General features: G+C 43.1%; 1 protein-coding gene across 9 annotated transcripts in view; it reads left to right on the top strand.

The window, feature by feature from the left end:
- The window catches only part of PIP5K1C (phosphatidylinositol-4-phosphate 5-kinase type 1 gamma), a 282,746-nt gene that overhangs the window by 136,463 nt on the left and 118,557 nt on the right, over positions 1–27,726 (top strand). For all 9 annotated transcript variants that reach the window (XM_083179358.1, XM_083179359.1, XM_083179360.1 and 6 more), the window contains exon 8: positions 14,326–14,531. In XM_083179358.1, the coding sequence (XP_083035484.1) occupies positions 14,326–14,531 (206 nt within the window). The remainder of the gene's footprint in view (positions 1–14,325; positions 14,532–27,726) is intronic.

The following is a 27,726-nucleotide window of genomic DNA, read 5'->3' as shown; positions in this document are numbered from 1 at the left end:
GTCATTCTAGAGGTGTAGTAAAGGGGCCCCCTCTCCAGGCCACCCCAGGCCTGGGCTGAAGCCCAAGGTTATCCCCCACACCCTTGGGCAGAGGACACAGAGTTGATAGCTGGTTTAAAAAGTTTATTGTCCTTTACAGTGGAGCTACAGGTCCGAGCAAGTCTTCCACACATGCTGGTACTTGAGAGAACTGCAGATACCACCATGTGGGACATTAAAGGCCCGCTGTTTCCTAATAGCCCCCCTGTGAAGGATATTTTTAAATAAAAACAGAACACCAGTTTTTTAAATATTTTATTTATCTGCTTCTTCACCTGGGGGCGGCAGCTTTGAACCTCTTTGGTATGGCCGCCACCTCCCATAAATTTGTCATCTTTAGGAGCTGTTCTCAGCTCCTTCTCTGCCTTCGGGCTGCCTGACCCCTGCCTAGCGCTGGCTAATTTCCTTTTCCACAGTCTTGCACCATCTCCCCCACGATAGAGCTTCAGCTGTATAAGTTGCCATTGGAGGAGAGAACTAAATTGCCTTTCTGGTGATTTGTGCCCTTTCCTCACTCTTTATAAATGCTTGGGATTGCAGTGCACAGGTGCTGTCAGTGGTCCCTGCACTTGTGTGACCTGTGCATGCATTTTCCCAATAGAACAAATGTTATTATTCACAAGCCTTTCAAAATGTCCTCCGGCTAGGAACATCTCACAGGCCACTGCAAAAATGCCATGAAGTAAAAATTTTTTTTTAAAGTGGCCACTTTCCCTGGCCAAATCGCTGCCATCTGCCAAACAGCATTGGGAAAAAGGGTAGGTTCTCTATGCGTTCCAATCATTTAGGACTATTATCTGCTGTCATAATTTTTTGATGAACAGTAATTGCTGCACTTAATGTAGGCAGTTACCATTTTGTCACCTAACTCCCATTAATAAATTGACCCCTCTGCTTCATCTATGAGCCATTACAGTCAATGACATTGATTGGCAACACAAGGTATAATCTTGAATAGATCACTCTCCCTCAGAGCGGGATTTGTGGCTGGAGCTATGGCAATAGCGTATTTTCATCCTATTAAGAGGGTAAGGGTTGCACTCTATATACCCATTACCTATGCTTAACCAGAAAGATAACTCACTGCGGCAAGGCTAATAATAACACAACCTGGGTGATTTGCAGCACGGTATCCAGTTGACAATCACTTGGTCGGCGGTGACTAGGTCAAGACCTAAGAATGGTCGACATACCCTAGGTCTACAATAACAGGAGGGTGACGCAAGCTAAAGGTCGACATGTACAGTGTCCTTGCTCATATTTTTGTTTAACATCCATTTTGGACTAAGGCCAAGGAAAGGAGCTGCTTTAGGGCTGGAGAAGACATCCTCTTATGTAGAGAGTCTATTGTCTTCAGCCTGGTCCAAGAAGCATAACTGGCAGTTTGTGAAGCGTTTGCCTGGTATTTCTGTGATGTTTTCTTGGAAAAGGAAGATCAGGATGATTCTGAATCTGTTCTTAATGGAAGAAGGGGCAAATTTTTATAAGGTAGATTACCTAGCTAAAGCTCTGCGCCAGGTTCTAGGCCGATAGGTCCATACACACTGGGCAACTATGCCCCCACGTGTATGGACAGAGATGATTGCGTTCATCGCTGGGGGGAAAGCTGCTCATTGTATACACACTCACTGTCTTTCCCCCCTGCACGGCGCTGACGGAGGGGAGAAAACGGCTTTGCATAGCGCAGAGCTATGCAAAGCCATCCTCACTCAGCAGGAGCTCACCGCTCATTGCTGGGGCATACACACTGGGTGACTTTGAGCTGAAAGCCGCTAAAACATGCAGTTTTGAGTAGCTTTCAGCTCAGTCGCCCAGTATGTATGGGCCTTTAGAGAAATTATTCATTAATAAATATCAAATATCTGATTTGAATAGCGGGCAATTTATTTTTATTTACAGTAACTTATGTAACCCAGCATATTCCATTGCACTTTACAGCTGATGACAACACTGATAAAACAAACTGCATAAAACAGACAGACACAGAGGTTGGAGAACCCTGCTGCAAGCTTACAAAGTATAGGGAAATAGGAGGGAAACACAAGGACAGGCACTAGTAATAGCGTAGCAGTCCCGCCAAGTTGCAAGTCGAGAAGGGAAGCTATATAATACATGCATGCCTCTGAGGGTGATGTGGGTGGTACCTAAATGAGTGAGTTTTCAGGGAATGCTTGAAAGTTTGGAGGCTTGATGAGTCTAATTGTGCGCAGGAGGGCATTCCATAGGGTGGGTGCAGCCCTATGAAAGTCCTGTAACAGTGAATGGGAGCTAGTAACCCATGCAGAAGAGAAATTCGGATCTTGTGCAGAGCGAAGAGTGAGTTAGGAGATATTTTAAGATAAGTGAATAGATATAGGTTGGTGTGGTTTGGTTAATAGCTTTATATATGAGTAGAAGTATTTTGTATTGAATATGGAAGACTATAAGAAAACAATGGATGGACTGGCAGAGCAGATCAGCAGACAATGAACGTCTGGCTATGAAGATCAGCCTAGCGCCAGCATTCAAAATAGATTGCAGTGGCGAGTCTCTTCTTGGGAAGACCAATGAGGAGATTATTGCAATAATCACTGCGAGAGATAATGAGTGCACGGATTAGCGTTTTAAGCAGTAAGTTTTGTAAGATAGGATGTTTTTCTTGGATATGTTTTTTTAGATGCATGTAACATGATTTTGAGACAAACTGAATGTGGTGAATGAAGGACCGAGTCAAGGGTGACCCCGGGGCAGCGAGCTTGAGGGGTAGGGCAGATTGTGGCGACAGTTATGGAGATATTACGATGGTAACTGCTCCTGGCTGGTGGGAATATAATTAATTCTGTTTTGGAAATGTTGAGGTAGTGAAAAGTCATCCAAGATGAGATGGCAGATAGACATTCAGAGACACGGGCCAAAACCACTGGTGACAACTCGGGGGTTAATAGATAGATTTGAGTGTCATCCGCATACAAGTGATACTGCAAGCTGAAAGAGCCGATTAGTTTGCCAAGAGATGAGTTATAGATTTAGAAGAGCAGAGGACCTAAAACTGAGCCTTGCGGTACTCCAACTGACAGAGGTACGGAAGAGGAGGTGGTATCAGAGAAGCGAACGCTGAAAGAACGATCAGATACAGAGTAGGTAGGTTGAAAACCAGGAAAGAGCGTTACCCGTAAGACCTAGGGAGTGTAGTGTTTGTATGAGGAGAGAGTCGTCAACAGTGTCAAAAGCAGCAGAGAGATCTAGAAGAATGAGTAGTGAGCCTTTTAGATCTGGCAGTGACCAGATCATTCGCTACTTTAGTAGTCAGTGCCGTCTCTGTGGAGTGTTGGGAACGAAAGCCTAACTGAAGTGGGTCCAATAGGTTGTGAGAGTTAAGTGTGTGACATGAGAGTAGACCAGTTTCTGGAGTGGCATGGGAGCTGAGAGATAGGATGGTAGTTAGAGAGAGAGTTAGGGTCAGAATTGTGTTTTTTCAGAATGGGAGTATTTACTGCATGTTTGAACAGAGAAGGAAAGATACCTTGTAGCAAGAGAGAGATTGCAGATTTTAATTAAGGTTGGGATGGGCACAGGAGAAAGCATTTTACTGACCTTTGAGGGTACAGGATCAAGAGGAGAGGTAGTGGAGTAAGAGGATGAGAAAAGTTTTTGATACTACTTCGTTTGTGAACTCAAATGAGGAAAACTTGCCAGATAGCTCAGGTAAGGTATGGAGTAGGTCACTGGCTACGGAGGAGCATCCCATCTCATATCGGATGTTATCAATCTTGTCCTTAAAGTAGGAGGCAAGTGCTTGTGTAATGAAGGTAGCTGGTGGAGGGGGTGAGAAGGGTTTTAAAGTGATTTAAATGTTTTAAAAAGTTGCTTGGGTTTGGAAACATGATAATAGATTGGAAGTATTTTTGTTTGTCAGTGTCCAAAGCATTGCGGTAGGAGTGGTAGGCAGTCTTACTTTCTTGAGGTTGACCTCCAATTTTTAGGCGCTATATGAATTGTGAATATATAGAGATTTTCTAATTATCTTATCAAAGAATTACAAATAAAAATATAAATAAAAATACATATGTGAATGAAAATCAATAAAATTAAACACTAATACTCATTCAGCTGCAGATGGGGTGGGGTGACTGTGTAATCACACCTAATTGAAGGTTTTTTGCCTACACAGGTGTAGGGAACCATCTACAAAACAGCCAGAGAAAGATTCCCAATATCTGCACTAATATTTCATGAGGTGCAATATGACTGAATCACTGCCTTACACAATTTGAATCAATTATTATTTTAACCCCTTCCCGACATTGCCTTTTAAGGTAATTTTTTTTTTTTTTTTCCTCCTTGTGTTCAAATAAGCGTAACTTTTTTAATTTTCCGGCTATATAGACACATGAGGGCTTTTTTTTTGCGGGACAAGTTGTACTTTCTAATGGTACCATTTACTATACCGTATAATATTCTGGGGAATCAGGAAATAATTCAATGTGGGGTAAAAAAAAAAAAAAACGCAATTCCACAATTTTGCGCTGGTTACGGTTTTTTTGGAGTTCATAGTTCGTTTAAAATGATGGGTTATCTTTATTCTATGGGTCGTTACGATTCCGGTAATACCAAACTTATATAGTTTTCGTTACATTTTACCACTAAAAAAAGAAATAGAAAATGTTACGGTTTTTCGAATTTGCGTCGCGTCGCCATGTTCTGCGGCTTATAACTTTTTTATTTTTCCACCTACGGACCTGGGTGAGGGCTCATTTTTTGCGGGCTGAAGTGTACTTTTTAATTAATACCATTATGGGATATGGGCGACTTTCTGATCTCTTTTAGCTATTTTTTTTTGGGTAGGCGATGCGACCAAAAAGCGTAGTTTTGGCGTTGGGGATTATTTTCCGTTTACGCCTTTAACCGTGCGGGATAACTAATGTTATATTTTAATAGATCGGACTTTTAGGAACGCGGCGATACCAAATATGTTTATTTTTTTTATTATTTATTTATTTTTATTTGGGAAATGGGGAAAGGGGGGTGATTTGAACTTTTAATATTTTATTATTTTTTTTTTTATTTTTAAACTTTTTTTTTTTTTTTTTTTTACTTTTACTACAAGGCCCCCTAGTGTACTTGACCACTAGGGGGCGCGATCGCCTGTACTAGGTTCAGCCATAGAGCTCTATGGCTGAACGTAGTGATTTTTTGCACTTCCTATTACATCCTGCCTGAGGCAGGATGTAATAGGTATGAATACACGGACAGCACAGGGGTCTACATTAGACCCCTGGCTACCATGGCAACCGATCGGCACCCTCCGATCGCGCTGCGGGGGGCCCCGATCGGCGCCGGAGGGGGGCGCCCCCCCCTCCGATCAGCTATTTAAGCACTGCGGGCGCTTTGCCCGCGGTGCTTAAAGGGTTAAACGGCCGCGATCGGCGAACTCGCCGCTCGTGGCCGTGAGAGCAGGGACATGGCTGTAATATACAGCCATTACCTGCTCTCTATCAAGCCAGCTCACTCCGTGAGCTGGCTTGATTCACCCCCAACCGACATATGACGTAAATGTACGTCATATGTCGGGAAGGGGTTAATAGGATATAAAAAAATCATATTACAGTAAACATAATTCACAGGTTGACTCAATAAAAATTATTATAAGCTATAGCTCATATATAATCTAGGTGGCCACCTATTTTTCACATTCATATACTAAATATAGCATGCATAAAATTATACATATTATAATCTATATCTAATTATAAAAATATATATGCATATATTGACCCTGGGATGATATTTTTCCATTTTTTTCATCTGGGAAAAAATGTGTCTATTTAAAATGCCAGTATATTGTTATCCAATTGTCTTTTAATAGGGGGAAATGCTCCACTTAGCGCAATACTCACGGACTCCAATATATATGGTGTATGACGGAATGAGTGATGCAGGGAGACTGAGGGACTATTCCATGTAGATTCCACTGCCCTCAGTACCACCGCCTGCTAGTTTGAATGAAAGTGCAGGGTAAGATGCTGGGAAAGAGAACCACCTAAATCCAGCAGTGTAGTGTCAGTCTGGTCCTGCCGCGTCTCTCACGCAGCAGTGGGTGGTCTCACCTCCAGCTGATACGGAGCGCCTGTGTATCAGGCCGAGTCCCGTCTCTCACCCGCTGCACCGCCGTCAACAGTGTTGTAGCAATTCGTCGTCCGTGTAGTAGCGTTTTTGTAAGTCCAATGCGTCTAGCGATATCAACCAAAGTTGGAGCGCATGTGTGAAGATACTGGTGGACTCCAAGAATATCCTTTATCTCCACAGGTGCCGGATCCTCTTATACGTGAGGAAGAAGTCACCCAGACTCCAAGTTTTACACCACTGACCTTCTACTTTACGTGACTGATTACGCAATTGTGTGTTGGTGCATGTGGCTATGTACGGGAGGTCGCAGATCGCTCATACTGTACATTGGAACTATTTGCCTTACTTGCTGTACATTGGCACTGAGCACTGCACCCAAGTTTATTATCAATTTGTACTCCTGGGTGCTTTTTTTTATTTGCGATTCTCCTACCATCCTCTTCACTATTTAGATCATGGGTCTTCAAACTGTGGCCCTCCAGATGTTTTGAAACTACAAATCCCTGCATGCCTTGCCACAGTTTTGCTATAAGGGAGTGTTAAAACTGTGGCAAGGCATGCTGGGATTTGTAGTTTCACAACATCTGGAGGGCCACAGTTTGAAGACCCATGATTTAGATTGTAGGTAGCACACTGGTTATGTCTCCCGAGATGCATGACCTAATGGGACCTATAGATGGGGGAAACTTCAGCCCTGTGCTGAGCGATGCAGTTTATCACAGATCGTTCAGCACACATCACTTACGCACATGCTATGCACCAGATATGTGTGCGGAGCAATCTGTGCTAACCAGTGTTCTCTGGTAAGAACACTAGCAATCTAACTAACTAGATATACTACATACTACAACTGAACCTAGTAATGTGTGGTTCAGTTGCTCGGGGGCATACACGCTGAACGATCTAGTCAGATTGCATAGAAAAAAGGCAAAAATTGCTACATGTGTCTAACCCATTACATTTATCAACATTGAATCACATTTCTTCATCTATATCCTAGTTTGTTTAAGTCCCTCCTGCACAATTTAGTATCGTATGCAAAGATGGACTCTTTGCTTAGAAGTCCATTCTCTAGACTGTTAATAAATATATTAAATAGGAAAGACCCTAGCACATTGTACTGAAATCCAATTTGAAAATGCACCATTTATAACCACTCTCTTCTCTGGCTAGTAGCCAGATTTTCCTCTAGTCCCGAATCGTCCATTTTATGGATCAGCAGAAAATTCAGGTAGACCATGTTTACTGCATTGCCTTTGAATAGGGTTATGCTAATATTTGGTTAATTTGACACAATCGGTTTCTTACAAACCCATGCTGGTTCCCACTGATTATCTCATTCAGCACGAAGTGCTCCTGGATACCATCTCTTAATATTCCCTCAAATAATTTCCCTATATTAGGCTCACTGGTCTATAATTTGTTGGGTATTCCTCATTTCCTTTTTGTGAAATACCGTTAACTCCCCTAATCTCCAGTCCTTTGGAACCATACCTGATCAAAATGATCAATCAAACCTCAGATGCTCAGGATTTGCCAATTCCTGCCTACGTTCCATCAGAACCCTCGGGTAAATCCCATCTTTTCTTGGTTTTTATTTTGCAGTCTTGCTTACTGACCTCTTCTGGTGTGAATTCTATGTTTTTACACCTGGCTCACCCCTTTAATGGTGCCTATAGATCCCCCTGTTTGCTCCTCCCTAGTAAAATTGATGCTTTTACCATCATTAATTATGGAGCCTATGTTTTTTTTTTTTTTTTTACCTTTTACTATTGATAACAGTCTTATTTATGAATACCTTATAACCCTTAAATATAGCGGCAACCGCTGAAATTATTTCACTCAACACCAACTTGTAAAATATAGAAAAATGCTTTACTTGAAGAATAATGAAAGATAGTAAAAGATAACTTGATTGCATGTATTGCAAAGGCCAAAGCAAACTTAACACACTAAAATATATAATATTACTGGACTTATTCCTTAATAAAAAATCCTTAACCCAATAACAGATGACTGTGGACAGAATCAGCCAGTACCTCAGGGATAATTACCTGCACCCCCAGCTCCAATGACATACCTGAACTGCTTCCTCAATCGCTTAACCACTCCATCTTTATGCCCAATATTTTTATTTTATTCAGTTCAGTTACTCCATTATTCATATGGGCTGAAATGTATTTGGACAAGTCAGTATTGAATTAATGATCTTATAATAATTCACGTCATTTAGGACTGGTAACTAGGCAGAGAAATTTCCTTCCTTGCCTTGGGGTCTACGCATGCTTACCCCGTTATCTGATTAGTTCCCATTATTGTAGACAAAACTGTGCAGACTGACTGTCTTCCCTCGTCTTCTGTTCTATCAATATTGCATTCTTAACCCCTTCCCGACATTTGACGTACATTTACGTCATGGCCGGGAGGTACTTCCCGACACATGGCATAAATGTACGTCATGACTTCTAACTGTCACTGCGTCTAGAGACGCAGTGACAGTTAGGTGATGTCTGCTGTCCCTGACAGCAGACATCCCCCCTCGCCGCCCAGGGGGGGCAGGGGTGCCCCCCCCGGTCGGCGATCGCTGTGATTGGCTGTTCAAATCTGAACAGCCATTCACAGCGTTTCCTGTGTTACCGGCGGCTAAGCCGCTCGGTAACACAGGGATCGGTGGTGATCGGTGCTGTCAGGTACAGCACCGATCACCACCGATGTGCAGCCCACCCCTCGCACCCGCCGGGCACTCACCCGGCAGCAGCAGCGGCTCCCACGGCTCCCCCGGAGCGTCTGGAGCGCACGCAGCGCTGCCCTCCTCCCCCCTCCCCCCCGCAGCAGCAGCAGCAGCATCAAGCTGCTGAAAAAGTTGTAAAATAAAATATATGCACTGAAAATATATGTATGTATGTATATGTGTATATATATATATATATATATACACACACACACACACACACACACACACACACACACACACACACACACACACACACACACACACACACACACACACACACACACACACACACACACATATATATATATATATATATGTGTGTGTGTATATATATGTATATATATAAATATATATATATATATGTGTGTGTGTGTATATACCCCACCGATCGCCAGGCCTCCCACCCGGCAGCCCCCCTCCCTCCCACCCACCCGGCTGCCGCAGCGCCAGCACCCCTCCCACCCCCCCGCCAGCCGCAGCGCCAGCCCCCCTCCCAAAGCTGGTGACTAAAATGGGGTCACTTGTGGGGGGGTTCCACTGTATTGGTGCTTCGGGGGTCTTGCTAATGCGACATAGCACCCACCATTCATTCCGCCACCAAAAATCACTCCTTCCCTTCTGAGTCCTGCCATGCACCCAACTGGTATTTTTTGGTCACACGTGAGGCATTGCCGTACTCGGGAGAAATTGGGGCACAGATTTTGGGGTGCTTTGTCTCCTTCATTCCTTGTGAAAATGAAAAATTTTGAGCCAGAACTGCATTTTTGTGTAAAAAATTACATTTTTTTACACAAAAATGCAGATCTGGCTCAAAATTTTTCATTTTCACAAGGAATGAAGGAGACAAAGCACCCCAAAATCTGTGCCCCAATTTCTCCCGAGTACGGCAATGCCTCACGTGTGACCAAAAAATACCAGTTGGGTGCATGGCAGGACTCAGAAGGGAAGGAGTGATTTTTGGATTTTGCAGCACAGATTCTGGTTGAATGACCCCCGAAACACCCATACAGTGGAACCCCCCCACAAGTGACCCCATTTTGCAAACTACACCCTTCAGGGAATTCATCAAGGGGTATAGTGTACATTTCAAACCCCCCGGGGTTTCACCAATTTTGATACAACTGAGCTGTGAAAATGAAAAATTTATTTTTTTTCATTTTCACTGCCCAGTTGTACCACAATTGGTGAAACCCCTGGGGGTTTGAAATGTACACTATACCCCTAGATGAATTCCCTGAAGGGTGTAGTTTGCAAAATGGGGTCACTTGTGGGGGGGTTCCACTGTATTGGTGCTTCGGGGGTCTTGCTAATGCGACATAGCACCCACCATTCATTCCGCCACCAAAAATCACTCCTTCCCTTCTGAGTCCTGCCATGCACCCAACTGGTATTTTTTGGTCACACGTGAGGCATTGCCGTACTCGGGAGAAATTGGGGCACAGATTTTGGGGTGCTTTGTCTCCTTCATTCCTTGTGAAAATAAAAAATTTTGAGCCAGAACTGCATTTTTGTGTAAAAAATTACATTTTTTTACACAAAAATGCAGATCTGGCTCAAAATTTTTCATTTTCACAAGGAATGAAGGAGACAAAGCACCCCAAAATCTGTGCCCCAATTTCTCCCGAGTACGGCAATGCCTCATGTGTGACCAAAAAATACCAGTTGGGTGCATGGCAGGACTCAGAAGGGAAGGAGTGATTTTTGGATTTTGCAGCACAGATTCTGGTTGAATGACCCCCGAAACACCCATACAGTGGAACCCCCCCACAAGTGACCCCATTTTGCAAACTACACCCTTCAGGGAATTCATCAAGGGGTATAGTGTACATTTCAAACCCCCAGGGGTTTCACCAATTTTGATACAACTGAGCTGTGAAAATGAAAAATTTATTTTTTTCATTTTCACTGCCCAGTTGTACCACAATTGGTGAAACCCCTGGGGGTTTGAAATGTACACTATACCCCTAGATGAATTCCCTGAAGGGTGTAGTTTGCAAAATGGGGTCACTTGTGGGGGGGTACCTAACTTTTAGCATCTTATGGTGCCTAGAAACCTACATGGTTCCTAAAAAATAATCTCCTAAAAAGGAGGCTCCAAAATCAAGTAGGTGCTCCTTCTATTATGAAGCCTGTGGTTTGGTCACCGTGCACACTAGGGCCACATATAGGATATTTATGAAAACCAAAGAATTGGGGGAATCAATTTTTAGTCACATTTCTCTAGTAAAATGTACTGTGTTCCTTAGAAAAATGTATTAAATTTGCAAATCTGCAAAAAAAATGAAATTTTGAAATTTCACCTACACTTTGTTTTAATTCCTGTGAAACACCTAAAGGGTTAACAAACTTCCAAAATGCTGTTTTGAATACTGTGAGGGGTGCAGTTTTTGAAATGGCATCATTTATGGGGGTGTCTCACATACAAGTCCCTCAAAGTCACATCAGAACTGAACTGGTCCCTAAAAAAATCAGTGTTTGAAATTTTCTTGAAAATTTGAGAATTTGCTATTCATATTGTAAGCCTCCTAGTGTCCAAAAAAATTAAAAGGAAGTTGAAATAATGATGGCAACATAAAGTAGACATATGGTCTATGTTAGTTATTAACTATTTTGAGTGGTATGATTATTTGTCTCACAAGCAGAAAATTTAACATTTTGCAAATCGCTAAATTTTCCATTTTTTCACGACATTTTGGTATTTTTCACAAAAAAACACAGACTGTATCGACCCAAATTTACCACTAATTTGAAGTACAATGTGTCACGAAAAAACAATCTCAAAATCACTGGGATAAGTAAAAGCAAAAAAAAGTTATCCCCACTTAAGTGAGACATGTCAGATTTGAAAAAAATGGCTCTGTCAGGAACGCAAAAACTAGCTCTGTCAGGAAGGGGTTAAACCCAGAAAACCAAAAAAATTCTCCATAAGAAATCACTTCTTTCAGCAGCATTCTGACTCCCTATGCCATTTTGTAATGTTTTATGCAAGTCATAGCTGACAAAATGGTTGCTGCTTCTGACATATTATCACTGCTGAGCACAAAGGGTAGGCCTCATACACCGTGGCTAGTACCTTGTGCAACAAGCTAATGCCATCTGCAGCAATAATAGCAGCAGAAAACAGAGTGTAATAAAAGTATAGATTTGTTGATTTCTGTTTTAACACTATTGGTGTATTTTATATAAAAATAAAATAGATTTATTTTGCTTTCTAAGACTATATTACTATATTCTTTTTATTTCCTTTTTGTCTGTTTTGATTTCCCTTTTACTAACTTTCAGAATGCATCCTTATCCTAATTAGCCTTGTATAGTTTAAATGCTCTCTCATTATTTAATGCTTCCCTTACTTTTTTTGTTCATAACTTGAAGAAAGCTCCTCCTTTGATAAAGCTGCTTGATGCAGTGAAATTAGTCTGTGAGAGATTGCACTATATCCATATGTTGACGACTCAGGTGGACCACTATCCGAACCAACCCTGAGAAATCCTTTGTTTAGAACAAGCCATGTTCTAAATCTGGTATAGCTGGGCATAAGACGTTTGTTCTTCAGCCCTGGAGATCGGGGTCGGTGGAAACAATCAGCAACCACTGTTTTGCTTTTCTCTTAATTAGCCGACTTCTCGCATTATATTGTTGTACCCAAGGAATGGAATTAGTTAAGTTCTTAAAAGAAGAGTAAGAACTTAACTAATTCCATTCCTTGGGTACAGCAATAAAATTTCTCATTATTTATTTATACAGTAGTACTAAAAAGGGAAGAAGTGTAAATGATACTTGTTTTTCACAGTAAGGCAGGTATTCAATGCAGCCGCGAGGGGGTTAAACAGCGAGGATTGCAGAAAACCAGTAATCCTCGCTGTTTAACCCGCTCGCCCAATTCAACGTTCTGGTGAAATCCTCACTGTCACAGGACGGCAAGGATTCCCACATACAGCGAGACCCGCGGCTAATGCAGCGAACCTGCTGTATTTAGCCGCGAGTCTCGCTGCTTCTGGAGCCACATACGCCAATTCCCCCTCGCTCAAAAAACGGAGCCCACATTGAATACACCCCTAAGACTAAAGTGAGTCTTTTCTCAAGCTTGGTGGTGATGGCAGAGAGAGAGACTTGAAATACTAAATATGCCAGTACAAGAACCGCTGCATCTGATTGCTAGTGTTTCCTGGGTTGGGGTAGATGAAACAATTTAGATTCCAGTCAGAAATAAACTTTTTTTGGGCTCTTTGATTATATAATGTAGTTCTCCAAACTTTTTTAAATTGAGGCATCTCTATGATCAACTTGATTACGTTAGAAAAAAGGGTACTTATGTAATATCTGGGCTCCCGTTTTTCTTATGAGTCCACGTCCCCTCGCAGGGCTCGCTGCGCTCGCCACGCTTCGGGCACGGTGGCTCGCTGCGCTCGCCACACTATATAGAATCAACTCCATGCGTAGTTGGATAGTAGGGGTATGAAAAAATGGGGTGCATTTAACATGGGAGCCCAGATAATACATAAGTACCGAAAAAAGTTATGAAATTAAGCATATTGTGCCTACCTGTCATTCTTGCATAACTCCCATGAAGACTCATCCCAGGAGGGACAAAATACTCTGTTCCTGGAATTACCTTTTTTAATTTAATTGCCATCATCTTTTATAAATCAGAAAATTCAGCACAGATGATGGCAATCATACATTAAAAAGAGGAACAGAGTCCCTCCTGTAATGGGTCATGTTGAGCAGAATGTGCTTAGGCTAATGATGGCCATACACTATACCAACTTTCATCCAACTAGTTGGATGGAATAAAAATCTGGCACTGGATGGGAGTAAATGTACTTTGTTATTCAGTAATTTGCCCCCAAATTCTGGAAACTGACACAACTTGCAGACAAGGTCCTGTAGCTGAATCTGTTAGATTTTGCTGACTGTTTTTGTCCATTTTCCTGGGTTTGTGAGCAAATTGATGATTGTCATTGGCTCCCAAACAGTACCAGATTTCCAGTACAACCAACCAACTAGTTGGATGAAAGTTGGTCTAGTCGCATGAGTCTTCAAACTGTGGCCCTCCAGATGTTGTGAAACTACAAATCCCAGCATGCCTTGCCACAGTTTTAACACTCCCTTGTAGCGAAACTGTGGCAAGGCATGCTGGGATTTGTAGTTTCACAACATCTGGAGGACCACAGTATGAAGACCCATAGTCTGGTGTATGGCCAGCATTAGTTATGTGGTAGTGTACAGTTGTACTTTCGATTTGTCCACATGTTTTATGATCCACAGCCACCAGCACTGGTTTTGCACTTTGACCATAAATATTTTAATTTGGTTCTCGACCACCACAGCTAGATGTACCGCTGCTATATGGCATTGCCACCAACTGAAAATTTTACAAATTAATTTGCAATGATGTTCCTTTCAGCTTTTGAAGCACAATTACATTTATCTTGTTTATTTCCCAGGTTTTAGAAAGCTTCAAGATTATGGATTACAGCCTTCTTTTAGGTGTACACAACATTGAGCAGCAGGAAAGAGAGCGGCAAGCAGATGGCGCACAGAGTCAGACTGATGAGAAGCGTCCAGTGGCCCAGAAGGCACTGTACTCCACAGCTATGGAATCCATTCAGGGGGGAGCAGCCCGAGGGGAATCTATAGACACAGATGATACGTGAGCAATTTTAACATATGTAATATAATTGTATATAGTGTATGTACTATTATGCTTTTTATGTACTGATAGCTTGGCAGATGGTCTTACAGGTGAACCTCTTGACCAATCGGTTTAGATTATGCAGTTTTGTATGGAATGTCTATTTCCTGTTTTACAATTAGGATGAGCATGCAAATATTACATTATAATGTTGCTTGCAAATTGCCCTGATTGATCTTACATAGACCTACATTTAATATACGATAATATGATTGCCTGCTGACAACATATTGCCAGAAACTTTCCTAAAGTTCCTTTGGATATAATGGCATGTGATTTGTATGTTTAACTTGAGTAATTTTACACTTTTGGCACGCTGATCTTTTCAGGCTAATGCTGGGTACAATATTGAAGAAAGAAGAAAGATATGTCCTTAAATGGTGCACCAAAGAAATTAGTAAAATTTAACTTTTATTAAGTATTTGATAAAAGACTGCGAGAATATATTTAAAAAACACAATACTAACATACACAGGCAGAGGTTGCTATCAATGATTATAATGTAGATTGAGCGTGTTTAGGTGTGTCACTTATTAACAGTTAATGGCTACACCGATTCTGTTCAGAAATGTGGGTCTGCAGAACCCACACGTTACTGCTAGATTTAGGGGGTGCCAAAGAGGAGTGGGTTGAATGACCTCTTACAACTCCGCGTATTGCTTGTGCTGCAATTCTATTATATTCACGCATATATATATATATATATCTGAGGCACTAGGCAGGGATGCCTTTGTCTCTCAAGTTGTAGCGTGTAATATATCAGAATTTATCTGATAATCACTCGGCACCAAATCAGGGTGTTCCCATGCCTTGTGGCAGGTAGGAATATCCGCCCTGTGAGAGTATCAGATAAAGGTGCTCCCTCGGTGTGCAGTATTCGATATGCACACAGAGTTAAGTAAAGAGCACTGTTGCAGACAGGTCTCAGCCCTTAAAAGGACTGGCGAGACAACGCTGCTGATAGGACACACAATCAAAATGCATATAAGAAAAATAATAAATAGCAACAATCTGCCTGCGCACCGCTAGCCGGCACGCGCTTCACAGATTAGCTTCCTCAGGGCGATTCTGTCGTCTGTACATGCAGCTCAATCTGACAATATTGTCAGAGACTGCATGTATGGAGCAGGGGCTACCAGTGACGTCACTGACCAATATGGTCAACGATCTCGGCCTAGTGTACCCACTAGGCTTCTTTCACAGGGCGCTGCACCCTGCCCCTTTGAAAGACGCCGAATTCCGCCCTGCCCGGCTTTTGCTGCCCTGCGCCCTGCACAGTAAATATCTGCCACTGACAAAATAAGGTCTGCGGGTCCCTGGGAGGCAGGTGATACCTGGGCAGCAGGGTCCGGGCATGAGGTGGCCTGATTCGTATAGACAATCTTGGTGGGGTCCCTTTTTGCGTATGGACAATCAGTGGCGGGGGCCCTGCGGTGTATGGGAACTAGTTCAGTTCCCATCCACCGCAGGGATGCCGCCGCTGATTGTCCATATGCCGCAGGGACCTCAAGCCCGCCCGCCTTCTTGAAGTCCCAAAGTCAGCGTACCCTGGCACATACCCCCTGATACAATTGGTGCTGCCGCCCACCCCGCCCGCAGAGCATAACTGGTGTGGGAAGGGACGCGGTCAGGCAGTGGACGCACAAACCAGAGGTGGAAGGCCGCATTCTCTCCTCCAGCTGTCAGGATCCATCCCCCTCCAAGCTCCAGTCACCTCCCCTGCCCAGCTCTGGCCACGTTCCCCCTTCACCCCCTCCAGCAGTATTGGCGGATTAATCGCTGCCGGCATCAACTGCGCCGGCGGCGCAGTAAGAGGCAATTACAGCTGCACAAGCCCCGCATGTCTTCCCGTCTGCCGTATAAAGGGCTCTCTGTGTACTGTTCAGCACTGCAGGTGCTGATATACCAGCTGCAGAAGGACCTGTTCAAAGTGCTCTAACGCTTTAGCGGGCAAGAGAGCCCTGGTGATCCTGGCCAAAGGTGCGGAGGAGATGATGCCCACTGATGTGATGAGAAGAGCAGTGAGTATATAAAGTTTGTTAGGTGTTAGGAACCCGGCAGTACAAGTACAATACACATTCAAGTGTCACTATGCTTTCAAACCCCTGCTCAACCTTCTGCCCCCCTCCTCTCGCCATGTGTGCCCCTACCCACGTGCTCCTCTGTCCCTGCCATGTGTGCCTCTGCCGCTGCGTGCTCTACCAGTGTGTGTGCCCCTGACAATGTGTACCTCTGTCCCTGCCCATAATTTCCTCTGTCCCTGCCCATCTGAGTCCATATCCATGTGTGCCGCTGTCCCTGCTTTGTGTTTCCCTGCCCATATGTGCCTCTGTCTCTCCCCATCTGTGCCTCTGTCCCTGTGTGCCCATGCATTCCTCTCTACCTGTGTCCCCAAATTTTGGTTCAATCTGTGTGAGTGTGTATGTAAAGTTTGGCTCAACCATGTGGCAAAACATGAGTTTATTTCTTAATCTGGGTGGCATGACATGAATTTTGGCTCAATCCTGGTGTCTTGAGGTCAATTTTGGTTCAATCCGGATGCCATGATGTGAATTTTGACTCAATATATGTTGCATAATGTGAATTTTTGCTCTTTCAGTGTGGCAGGATGTGAATTCTTGCTCAGTCCGGGTACCTGGATGTGAATTTTGTCTCAATCAAGGTGGCATGACGTGAATTTTGGCACTTTAATTTTGGCATAAAGGTGCCTCCTTTTTTGCGAGGTGATGGGCAGTCCCTTGCATCGCACATCGCAAAGCACAAAAAGTATGTGCTGCATGTACTTTTTGAACTAGATTGCATCTAGTTCAAAATGCATACTGCTTTAGCACATTGCTTACATTTTTAACTAGATGCAATGTTATCTAGCTTGAAATGCATGGATCACATCACTACATGTATGGGCACCTTAACATGAATTTTGTCGGATTCCGTGTGGCATAATGTTTATGGGGCAAGTAAAAGGGGGTCTACTATTGTGTTGCATAATGTACATAAGAGGTATATGACGTAGCACACTACACTTAAGGACAGGTCCTATTTTAGGTGACAACGCCCCCTTTTTCTGGAGCGAGCGTCCCTTCGGCGCACACATAATCCCAACTTTCACTTTTCCATACCCCCACTTTAAAATTCCCACTTCGACCACTGTCTCTATCTATATCTATATTGCATCATTTTGCCCTTTAATATTAAAATGTGCCTTCCTGACTGAAAAATGTGCCTTCCCCGTGGTCAGCACCCTGCCCTAAAAAATTTCTAGAGTGAACACAATCGGCCCATGTGTATGTGGTATACTGTTTTCCCGCGACACCTCCGATATATCAGCAGTGCCTGGAAACGCCAAGTATGTACACAGCATTACTACATTTCTTGCTTATTTTCAATGTAAGTACAGGATAACCTTCAAATGGAAACCCTACAGTTTAAAAATAAATCCAAGCGGTCTAGCATGAAATAAAAGGGATTGAACTGCATAGCATGGAGAGAAGGGGTGGATGCTTTGTATAGCCATAAGGGTGGGGTATGTGGTAACAGAGAATGGCAATAGAAGTTGAAATGGACTGGTGCTATGGGACAGCTGTTCTATTTACTTTGGCGTAGTTCTGCAACATTCCATTATTAAGAAACTTCTCTCTGCATAACTGAAATATAGAGTGTTGGAAACGGGAAAATGCCATCTGATCTGGCAAATCCTTTTCTTATGCTATATTATGCAGAAAGTAGGGTCTATGTGATGGTGGATGTGTAGTGTTGTGGAAAATGGTTTCTTTGCACAAATTATGCCGATTTAATACCAGTTGAGGATCATTTAAATGCTACAGGAGTGTTGTTGTTGACCATGTACAGATGAAGCCCTCCTCATTTAGCCTGTTAATTGGATTAAGTGAGTAATAGGATTACTATGCTAATCCTTTACTGCATGTGTCTTCAACCTGTGGCCCTCCAGATGTTGTGAGACTAAATGTTCCAACATTCATTGCCACATTTTTTCCTGTAAGAGCATGTCAAAACTGTCAGGGCATGCTGGGACATGTAGTTCCACAACATCTGGAGGGCCATAGGTTGGAGACCTGTACTTTACTGTATTGTTAAATACAATACGTATTGCTGCTGAGAACAATAGAATAGCCATGGTGAGCCACGACCTAAGGAACGAAGTTGACAGGGGCTCCAACTGTACTCATTACTATTAGTATTAGTATTATTATTGTTTATTTTTATGGTGCCACAAGGTTTCCGCAGCGCCTAACTAATTTATGTATTATAAATGACCAAAAAAAAAAATGACAGTATAAGACAATTTATGACAAGTTCATGGTAAATAAGGATAGTTACATTAGTGGACAGGACACTGAAGCAATTATCAGGGTAGCAGAGATGTATATATTCTAAGAAAAGTACATGAGGAGAGAGGGCCCTGCTCATGAGCGCTTACATTCCAAAGGGAAGGGTAAGACAGACAGGAGTGACACAGAAGGGGTAGCAGTGAGCATAGACAGTTAGGATAAAAGATGGTTGGATTTTATACGGGAGGGTGGGAAGATAATCAGTTCAGTCTTAGACATTTTAAGTCTAAGAAAGTGCTCATTGTAACAAACTGCCATGGCTCCTCTTCCTCTGTGGCCCCGGTCATTGCTAGGCGATCAGGACTTACCTGAACTTCCAGAGGGCGTTTCCTGCTGGTTGCTAGGCAACAGTTTTTTTTTTTTGTTTGTTTTTAGCTTGCACAGCAGCTGCAAGCTATTTACATTAAGAAGAGCTGGACTGGGCAAACTCTTCTTGATTGGCCACTGGTACATTTATATTACTCTCTGCCCTGCAAGAACCTACTGGTTTTTGTTTCTGTCTTTGTCCTGGCTCTTGTTTCTGTCTCCAGAATCTTGGTATCTGCTTCTCTGTTCATCCAAGATAGCTTGTGTACCTGGTCTGTATCCTTGGCCAGGCGTTAACATCCAATACCATGGTATTCTGTGTATCTGTGCTGCTCCACATTCCAGCTATCCTCTGCTGCTCTGCAATCCAGCTATCCTGTGCCACATGTGCTTCTTCACTAAGTACTGTTGGAGATCCAGTCTGTCCTTTTTTAATTCTACTGTGATCACCGGCTTGTTTATGTAAGCTACCTGTTCATACGTAAAACCAGGCTGTGAGCATACTAGTTCTATGGGAATAGCGAAAATGTTAAAAAAAGGTTGATAGATATAGAGAAAAAGAAATTTGAAAGATTAAAATAAAACTCTCCTGGCCGTTGCTCCAAATTGTTTTAATAGTATTGACCGTTAATCCCGCTTCTGGTGCAGGTAAATATTCTGTCTTTTAATCAATGCACATATTTTCAATACAAGGTTTTAATACCAATTTTGTTGTCCTATATTAAATGGTTTTGTGTATGCTTATTCCGCGATCACCTCTCCTTCAGGGAGTCCTGTGTTATGAGTATCTAAGCATTCGAGTGTATATTTGCAACATTAAAGTACATAGTATAGTTTTCAGTAGGATACACTGTGATTGTTGTGTGCACCGTGTGTCTTAAGCAAAAGTGTGTGGGGTGTTCTATGCACATGGGCAGTGGCCTGCCGTGTAGCCCAGCACTCTACCTTTAACATACAGATCCCCTATATTGGGCACACACTAGCATACACACTATACAACTGTACAATTTCATAGGTGTCACTGATAATGCCTTGGATGCCGTGCTGCTCCAACTGTGTGTGTACGTGGTTGTTCTATGTACCCGTACCAGTACCTGTTGGGTAGTATTTTAGGGTGTTATATATACATCGATACACAACTCTTGATATGCTAAACTGCGTTAACTGCTATTGGCAGTATAGACTGACATTCCATGAACAGATGCTTTCACAGAGGAGAAGCGCTGGCTAGACTTAATTCTAGACCAGGCACTGCGAGGGAGCTAAATCCTCTTAATCGCCTGTGCCTATATCCCCATAGATCTTGCGGAGACACCTTCAATAGGTCATTGCTGAAGTGTTACAGCGTGCACGAAAGTTTCTTACAGCACCGCTCTCAGGGATCTTTTCCCTTTCTTATTGGTGCATCTCAATGTGTCTCAGTGTCGGGCTAACACCATCTATACGTGCGGATATGCGCTTCTATTATCTATACATACAGTTTTAGATTAGCCTTAGGCAGTTCAGTGTGCCAATATCGTTTGGTTGTATACACACTGTGCAACCACCTTGGGTATTTGTCACTATGGGTCAGTTATAGTGCACTTTTCATGTGCTGTTAACGTCTGACATATAAACGCTTTATGTAGAGCTCAGGACTTAATGATATTATTCATACAGTTCGAGGGATGCTCTATCTATATATGTGTGTATCTCCTGATGCATTACAGTAGCGTTATTTATTTATTATGGCACACACTGTTTTAGTGTAGATCAGTGCTGATACAGAAGTAGAACGCTGGCCGGACTTACATGTCACCGGACACAGCAATAGGTCTCAATCCTCAGCTGACACCATCTGTATAATGCAGATATGCCCTTCTACCATCAGTACTGACACTTAGATTCTTGGCTTAGCCGTAAGCAGTTTCATAGGAACATATCGTCTGGTTGTGTACACACTATGCAATCACCCTGGGTCTGGTTACTATGGGTTAGTTATGATGCACTTCTGATGTGCTGATCAAATTGTACCTATAAACACTTGGTATTAAACTCAAGTTGTTAGAATTTTTATGCAATTTGCGGGATACTCTATGCTTATATGTATCTCCTGATGCGTTACAGTGGCGTGATTAACTTGTTATGGCACACACTGTTGTTATATGGGCAAAATGCCAGTACAGGAATGAACACGCTGGCCGGACTTACATATACCGGACACAGCAAGAGATCTAAGTCCTCTTGATAGTATGTATCGAATTGTTGCCAATTACTACAGGTTTGGGTAGTAATGCCTACAAACGGCTGACACTTGTAGTGTGCCAGCCCGATTGTGGCAGAACCGCTAAACAGGGATCCTGTCCCTTACCAGTTAGTGCATCTCAGCGCTTCTGATGCGCGTGCATCTATCTGTTAGTGCGGTATACTTGTATTTATCTCCTGATGCGCTACAGTGATGTGATTAACTTATTATGGCACACACTGCTGTTATATAGGCAAATGCCAGTACAAAAGTGAAAACGCTGGCCGGACTTACATATATACCGGACACAGCAAGATATCTAGGTCCTCTTAGTAGTATGTATGTAATTGTTGCGAATTACTACAGGTTTAGGTAATGATCCCAATAAACGGTTGACACTATAGCGTGGCAGAACCGCTGAACAGGGATCCTGTCCCTTTCCAGTTAGTGCGTCTCAGCGCTTCTGATGCGCGTGCATCTATCTGTTCGTACAGTAGCAATTACAGAATACATATATACACCAAACACCATTTATATGAACATTATGTGCATTAACTGCAACGGTCAGCAGAGTAAGCTTTGCCGATGCGCATTTCGCCCTGTTGGCTTTTTCAAGGCTCAAACTAGGTAACTGGCCCGCCCTCAATGGGCTGTATTTATAGGGTACAATGTCTAAATGGGAGTGAAATGTCCAGGGCCAATAAGAGCCCTCTAATGGTATATTTCAAAAAATAGTGGCTCTTGATTGGTCATTATGTTACGGATCACTAGCCAATGTCTGTGATGATTACCCAAAACAGACACTTGTCAATGACAGAAGGTTTTTAGGTACTCTTTACTTAGTTGGGCGCCAGCGATTGAAATCGCGGGCGTCGGGGGTAAAAATCGCGGTGATCGCGGGCATCGCGGGTAAATCGGGATGACCGCGATCACCGCGATTTTCCCATAGGGAACAATGTTAAAACGGCAGATTGACCGCGATTTTACTGTTAAATGCCTCAATGGACCCGATTTGGGGCCAAATTAACCCTTAAATGTCCCCCCAAATTTTTAACGCCACCCCACGATCCACGCCAACCCGAAGCGTGGCGAGCGCAGCGAGCCCGCGAGGGGCGGCGGTACGCGTCCTCCGACCTTTTCATGCCCTACTATCCACTAGGGCGTGGTGTGAGAATATAATAGTGTGGCGAGCGCAGCGAGCCACCGAGCCCGAAGCGTGGCGAGCGCAGCGGATACCTTCACAGGTAGACGCGTCCCCTCGTGGGCTTCACAGGTGTCCGCCTCGCCACGGACACCTGTGAAGCCCGCGAGGGGACGCGCATAACTGTGAAGGTATCCGCGTCCCCTCGCGGGGCTCGCTGCGCTCGCCACGCTTCGGGCTCGGTGGCTCGCTGCGCTCGCCACACTATTATATTCTCACACCACGCCCTAGTGGATAGTAGGGCATGAAAAGGTCGGAGGACACGTACCGCCGCCCCTCGCGGGCTCGCTGCGCTCGCCACGCTTCGGGTTGGCGTGGATCGTGGGGTGGCGTTAAAAATTTGGGGGGACATTTAAGGGTTAATGGGCTCTGTGGCCCATTTAACATTGATTCCTATGGCCAAATCGGGTGGATTGAGCCATTTAACAGTAAAATCGGGTCCATCGCGCCTTTTAACATTGATTCCTATGGGAAATCGGGAGCATCGCGTCGCGGGCATCGCGGGTACATTTATGGCCGGCCGCGACGCGACCGACACGATTTCCATGTTTAACATTGGTTTCAATGGGAAATCGCGGGCATCGCGTCGGTCGCGTCGCGGCCACACATAAATGTACCCGCGATGCCCGCGACGGGCGCCCATCTAGGTAAAGAGTACCGGTTTTTATTTACAAGTAGTATGGATGCCAGAAGTGAATAACAACATTGTATTCCCTTCTCCTGTTATGCAGTTATTTTTATAGCTTTTGCCGGCTTATCGCGCTATAGTGCCTATTGCCGGCTTGTGACGCTATTATGCTTTTTCAGTCTTGCATTGAAATATATATTTTTCTTTTTGATCCATTTTATCCTTTTTTATCTCCCTCCAGTGGCTCAGTATTTCTATGTTCCTGCCCACATAATGTTATTTATTATTAGTACATTCGGTACTTATGTATTATCTGGACTCCCATGTTAAATGCACCCCATTTTTTCATACCCCTACTATCCAACTACGCATGGAGTTGATTTTATATAGTGTGGCGAGCGCAGCGAGACACCGTGCCCGAAGTGTGGTGAGCGCACGCGGTCTCATAAGAAAAACGGGAGTCCAGATATTACATAAGAACCGTACGTTCCTATTGGAGATTCTTTCATTTATAGAGATTATACCCTGGAGATTCTAGCTGTGCGTCGTGCAGAGCTTGTCCCCTGTATGTCGGAAAATGTTACGATTATATTAGGTCAATATATGGGGATTGATTTAATGAAGGTGAATTTACAAAGATGATATTATAACAAAACTAGTGAGAAAAAAAGAAATGAGAAAAATATTAACAAAACGTGACATAAAATGGTGATGAGTGCTAGAGTATCAAATTTAAATTCCAGGTTGCACGATACGTGTTATAGGTGGTGTGCTGTGTTTTGATTAATAGTGTGATATATTTCCTGGAAGCAGTATTACTACTGTTTCCATGGAACTAGTGACGTGGGGGGGGAATTTACTAAAGGAAATTTTTAAAAAATAGGTGTATTTCTATCCAGAAATACACTTATTTTTGACATTTACTATCCCAAAAATACAGCAATTCGTATTCGTATTGATAGCACATCAATACGGATACAAATTGCCGTATTTTCGGGATAGTAAATGTCAAAAATAAGTGTATTTCTGGATACAAATACACCTATATTTACACCTATTTTCTACAAATTTCCTTTAGTAAATTTCCCCAGTGATGTCTATTATACAGAATTATGAAGGGTAAAAATCAGTGCTAAACAATATAGGGTTTTTGTGTAAATTTATTATTGTGTGTAGTGTTGGTTAAATATTGAATATAGTGACTTTATCCTGAATTGACATGTTGGTACTAGTGGCCTATCACCCAGATCTGCTTTTTATCTTGGTTTCCAACACAGGTGCAGAGTGTGTTCTGAAATTATCTTGTCCTCTTCTGTATCAACATTACAGACAATATTCCATATAGTTGTATAAGATCAGATGTTATTGACACTTGTGTATCTCCAATTTGTATTAAAGTGGACATTTTGCATTGGACCTTTCTGATTGTGTGTCCACATGGAGGTATGATGCTGTTGTGCTTTGAGAATTGTGTTTAAAAGTTGGTGTCAGTTTCCCTGTCAATGCTCATTAAGTAGGATTTAAATAATCCGGGATATGTTCCCTATATTTTTCTTGATGGTGTTGGGGGCTAACTTCATTTTTGGGAAAGTCGGTTCTAAAAATGCAGAGTAATGAATCTCTTCATTTAGTCCATTAGGTTTTAGGCTATTCATGAGAAAGATATGTTTGGATTCTTTTCTCAGGAGTTCCTGTGTTATATTACCTCCTTGAATTCCCAGTGTCACTTTTTCCAGACTTATTGCCTTGAGACCTTTAGGATTACTCATGTGGTGCCTTAGAAAGTGTCTGGCTACACTGGTGAGTTTCTTCATTTTGTCCAGATCCTTCTGTGCGTTCTTAATGTTGCCCACATGCTCAAGAATTCTCTTTTTCCAGGGTCTCTTGGTCATCCCGATGTATTTCAAATCACAGGGACAGATCAGACAGTAAATTACTCCTTGCGATTCACAGTTAAGGAAGTCACGAATTTTGGTGGTTTGACCATATCTGTTAGTGATTTCTTTAGTTTCTGTCACAGTCACAGGCTTTACACCTGCCACATTTGTAGCATCCCACTGTGGTGGGTATTCTTTTGTTCTTCCGTACAAAATAGCTCTGTGTCAGTTGATTTCTCAAGTTCGGTGACTTCCTCCAACTACTGTGAATACGATCTCCCATTGCCACTTTTAGATCTTCATCTGTTGTTAAAACATGCTGGTGTCTGGTTAGGATTTTGTTAATCTCCTTCCAGTCTGTACAGTATGTACTAATAAACCTGGGAGCAGATTCACTTGTCTTCTTGGGCTTTGGTGTCAGTAATTTTGCCCTAGGTGTCCTTTTGGCATTCAGATAGGCTTGTTTGAGGAGTTTAATACTGTATCCTCTTGAAAGTAATCTTTGTCACAATTCTTGCGCTCTGAGTGCAAATGTCTCATTCTCTGAGCAGTTACGTCTCAGGCGACTGTACTCCCCTTTTGGTATTCCTTTAAGGGTGGCTGGAAGGTGTGAACTGGTCTTATGGAGTATGCTGTTAGTCGCGGTCTCTTTGCGAAAAACATCCGTCGTGAGTTTATTAGTCTCTGTTTTTTTAATCTTCAAATCCAGGAAGGAAATTTCCTCATTACTAATGCAGGAGGTAAGTTTGAGGTTGAGGGAGTTGTCATTGAGTTTCGCAATCATTTCTGTGAGAAGATCTCTACTGCCTTCCCATATTTTAAGAATATCGTCAATAAAGCGATACCATCCTACAATACAGTCCGTGTATTTATCATTCTCTGCATTGAAAACCCATTCCCTTTCCCACCAACCCAAATAAAAATTTGCATAGGTTGGGGCACAGGTACTCCCCATTGCAGTCCCTCGGACCTGGAGGTAGTACCTGTCATCGAACGTGAAAAAGTTATGGGTTAAAACGTGTTCCAAAAGTTCCAAAATGAACTCCTCTATGGCCTCATAATTTTTCATTTTGAGAAAATATTGTGTAGCTTGAATACCCCTTTCATGACTAATGCTTGTGTATAGCGATTCAACGCCGCATGTGCATAGTAGGGTATTCTCTAGTACATGTACGTCCTCCAATTTTCTTAGTACATCCATTGAATCTCTGATGTATGATGGTAATTCTACCACAAACCTTCTCAGGTAATGGTCCACAAATGTACTTGCTTTCTCAGTTAAGTTTGATATACCAGATATTATGTGCCCCCCAGATGGATTATTTCTATTCTTATGAATTTTGGGTAACATATAAAAGGTTGATGTCTTCGGATTGGTTACCTCTAAAAATTCAGATTCAGTTTTTGAGATTGTTCCACTGGTGTCCTCCCCTGGGCTTCCCGGGCAGTATTCAACTAGCCGGCCAATCAGGAGGCCAACACTACAGTGATGTCATCTGCCTCTTTCCTACGGCACTTTTGTTTTGAGTTAGGTTCCTCCCTTCTATACCCCAAGACCTCTGTTTTTTAGAAAAAGTGCCAAAGGAGTCAGATCCCTGGTACTTGGTCTCCTCTGGGAAGCTGAGTTTTTAGTGATAGCTATATTTGAAAGCATTGAGGACAGGCAGACAGGGAGCCGCTGTCTGCCTGCACAGTGGGACACCCCTGAAGGGTCCAGTTGCCACCACATGCGGTGCGCCTCCATGACCTTGCCAACGGCATGCCCGCGTCAACCCACCTCAACTGCTAGTGTTTAGCATCCGGGTCCGTGGCACAAGCCACATATTCAGGGGGCCAGGCTGTGAGGGCGCATTGCGCTGTGTGGTGCCAGTCAGTTGGCACACTGACCTGCAGAGGAGTAGGGCCATTTGAATTCCACACCGCTGACTTTCAGCAAGCGGCAATGGAACCAGGAACGAGCGGTTCTTCCCCTGCTAGCAGTCCCAGGGCACGATCTTCCCCACAAGGCTCACTCTGGAGGTCCAGTGCTGCAGCACAGACTAGGACACCGACCTATACTGCTTCCACTCCGCAAGACACTGTAAGTGCTTATACATTGTGTGTGGAAGTGGTGGTTATTGATTGCCAGTGAGGTGGTTAATCTGGGGATTGGAAGCTCCTCTCCTCTATTAACCCATTATACTGTTTGCTTCTCTCTCAGTTTTCTCTGTGTGAGTGTGTGTTAGTGACTTGTTTACCTTTACAATGGCAATAAAAAGGTTTTCTTCAAAGCTTCCCAAAAACTGTTCTTCTGCTAAAACAATTTACCCCTCACATAAAAGGAGTTAACCTGTGTGAGTTAACCTGGATGAGGAGGAATTAGCTCCTGAGGAGGGGCATTCATTGAGTACCTTGACCAGAATCTGCCGGTTGGGAAGACGTAGAAGGGGATTCTCAGGGTGTAGATGCCCTGATCAAAGCCGTACAGCCTACACTTAACATTGAGGACACTGAAACCCTGGTTCAAGTCTCTCTTATAGTAGACACCGTAAATCTACACTTACTTTTCCAGTTTCGGGAATAATTGCA

This window comes from Crinia signifera, chromosome 1 (genome assembly GCF_055691185.1).
Source record: "Crinia signifera chromosome 1, ASM5569118v1, whole genome shotgun sequence".
NCBI lineage: Eukaryota > Metazoa > Chordata > Amphibia > Anura > Myobatrachidae > Crinia > Crinia signifera.
Note: the sequence above shows the minus strand (reverse complement) of the source record. Positions and strands in the feature narration are given on the sequence as shown.